Here is a 1,072-nt window from a genome sequence, read left to right as displayed (position 1 = left end):
AATTTCAGGTAATACCCTCCATTACGTCTACATAGCTCCAAATATAGCACATTTCTAATGAAGTATCCATCATGTATACAGTTGGAAGATGCCAACACACCTGAATCCTTAGTATCCTTCGGTCAGCCAACACAAGAATGGGAAGTTAGCCAACAACTTCGAGATGCTAATATTCACCCAGACAGAACCCCCCATTTTGTAATTATCTATCTTTATGCTTACTTATAATTATTATGCCAGGTGCTCATAAATCTTATTAACCTCCTTTTTTACTATTTCCATTTCAATGCAGGATACTAGAGAGCCATCCCACAAAGTGTGTATTAGGAGTGGCAGTGAAATCATCAAATTACCTCACACTGGAGCGGAGGCTCAACCTACCAACCTACAGCAGTCTGCCTCCACTGCACAACAGGCTGCCCACACTATCCAGGTGATACTATTTATAAGTGCATTCTTTCGTAAATCAGAGTTGCGGCTGCACACACATTGCCTAGAATTTACCATTTTAATGTCTGTCAGGTCTCTGATGCATCTGCTCTACAGCTGTCTCCCAGGCGCTCGGCGAGATTTAAAAAAACAGATGTTGTAAGTGCTGCCCTGCTATTAACTTTGTTTTTACATTTTTTTCCAATAGTAATGTTCACATACATAATATCGTATCTCGGTTGGGTTATTTTCTACATATTTCAGTCTACGGAAAAACATACACTTGTTCGCACCGCCAAGAACATGGAGAAGGACAAAACCAATGTCCCAAGCTTTGTGAACCCCAACCAATTCGGAGCTCCTGGAAATGTTCTGCAATGCGGTCAACTACCAGTTATCGTAAAGAGGATCAGGAAGAGACCATTGAAGATCATTTCTCCATTTAAATTACATCCTGTTAAGTCTACCATTTCTCTCAACCACGCCCGAAAACTCCGTGACATAGTAATCAACGACCTTGATCTCAAAAAGTAAACCTTCACACCATTGCATCCTATTTTTAATGTGCACTAATTATTTCATCATTTTAAAATACATTACAAATTCCGAATTAACCTTGTCATAGGACTGGACTTCTTGCTTA

The 1,072-nt window shown here is 39.7% G+C and overlaps 1 protein-coding gene across 1 annotated transcript; it reads left to right on the top strand.

Moving 5' to 3' along the window:
* Positions 1–81: 81 nt before the first annotated feature.
* LOC119344237 lies at positions 82–959 on the top strand (the record flags this gene model as incomplete). The annotated part of the gene is made up of 4 exons (XM_037614767.1): positions 82–198; positions 293–433; positions 523–588; positions 694–959. Coding segments are annotated over 4 exons (590 nt in total), but the record flags the coding sequence as incomplete, so codon positions are not given.
* Between the last annotated feature and the right edge of the window lie 113 nt (positions 960–1,072).

Source organism: Triticum dicoccoides, unplaced genomic scaffold (assembly GCF_002162155.2).
Source record: "Triticum dicoccoides isolate Atlit2015 ecotype Zavitan unplaced genomic scaffold, WEW_v2.0 scaffold160379, whole genome shotgun sequence".
NCBI lineage: Eukaryota > Viridiplantae > Streptophyta > Magnoliopsida > Poales > Poaceae > Triticum > Triticum dicoccoides.
Note: the sequence above shows the minus strand (reverse complement) of the source record. Positions and strands in the feature narration are given on the sequence as shown.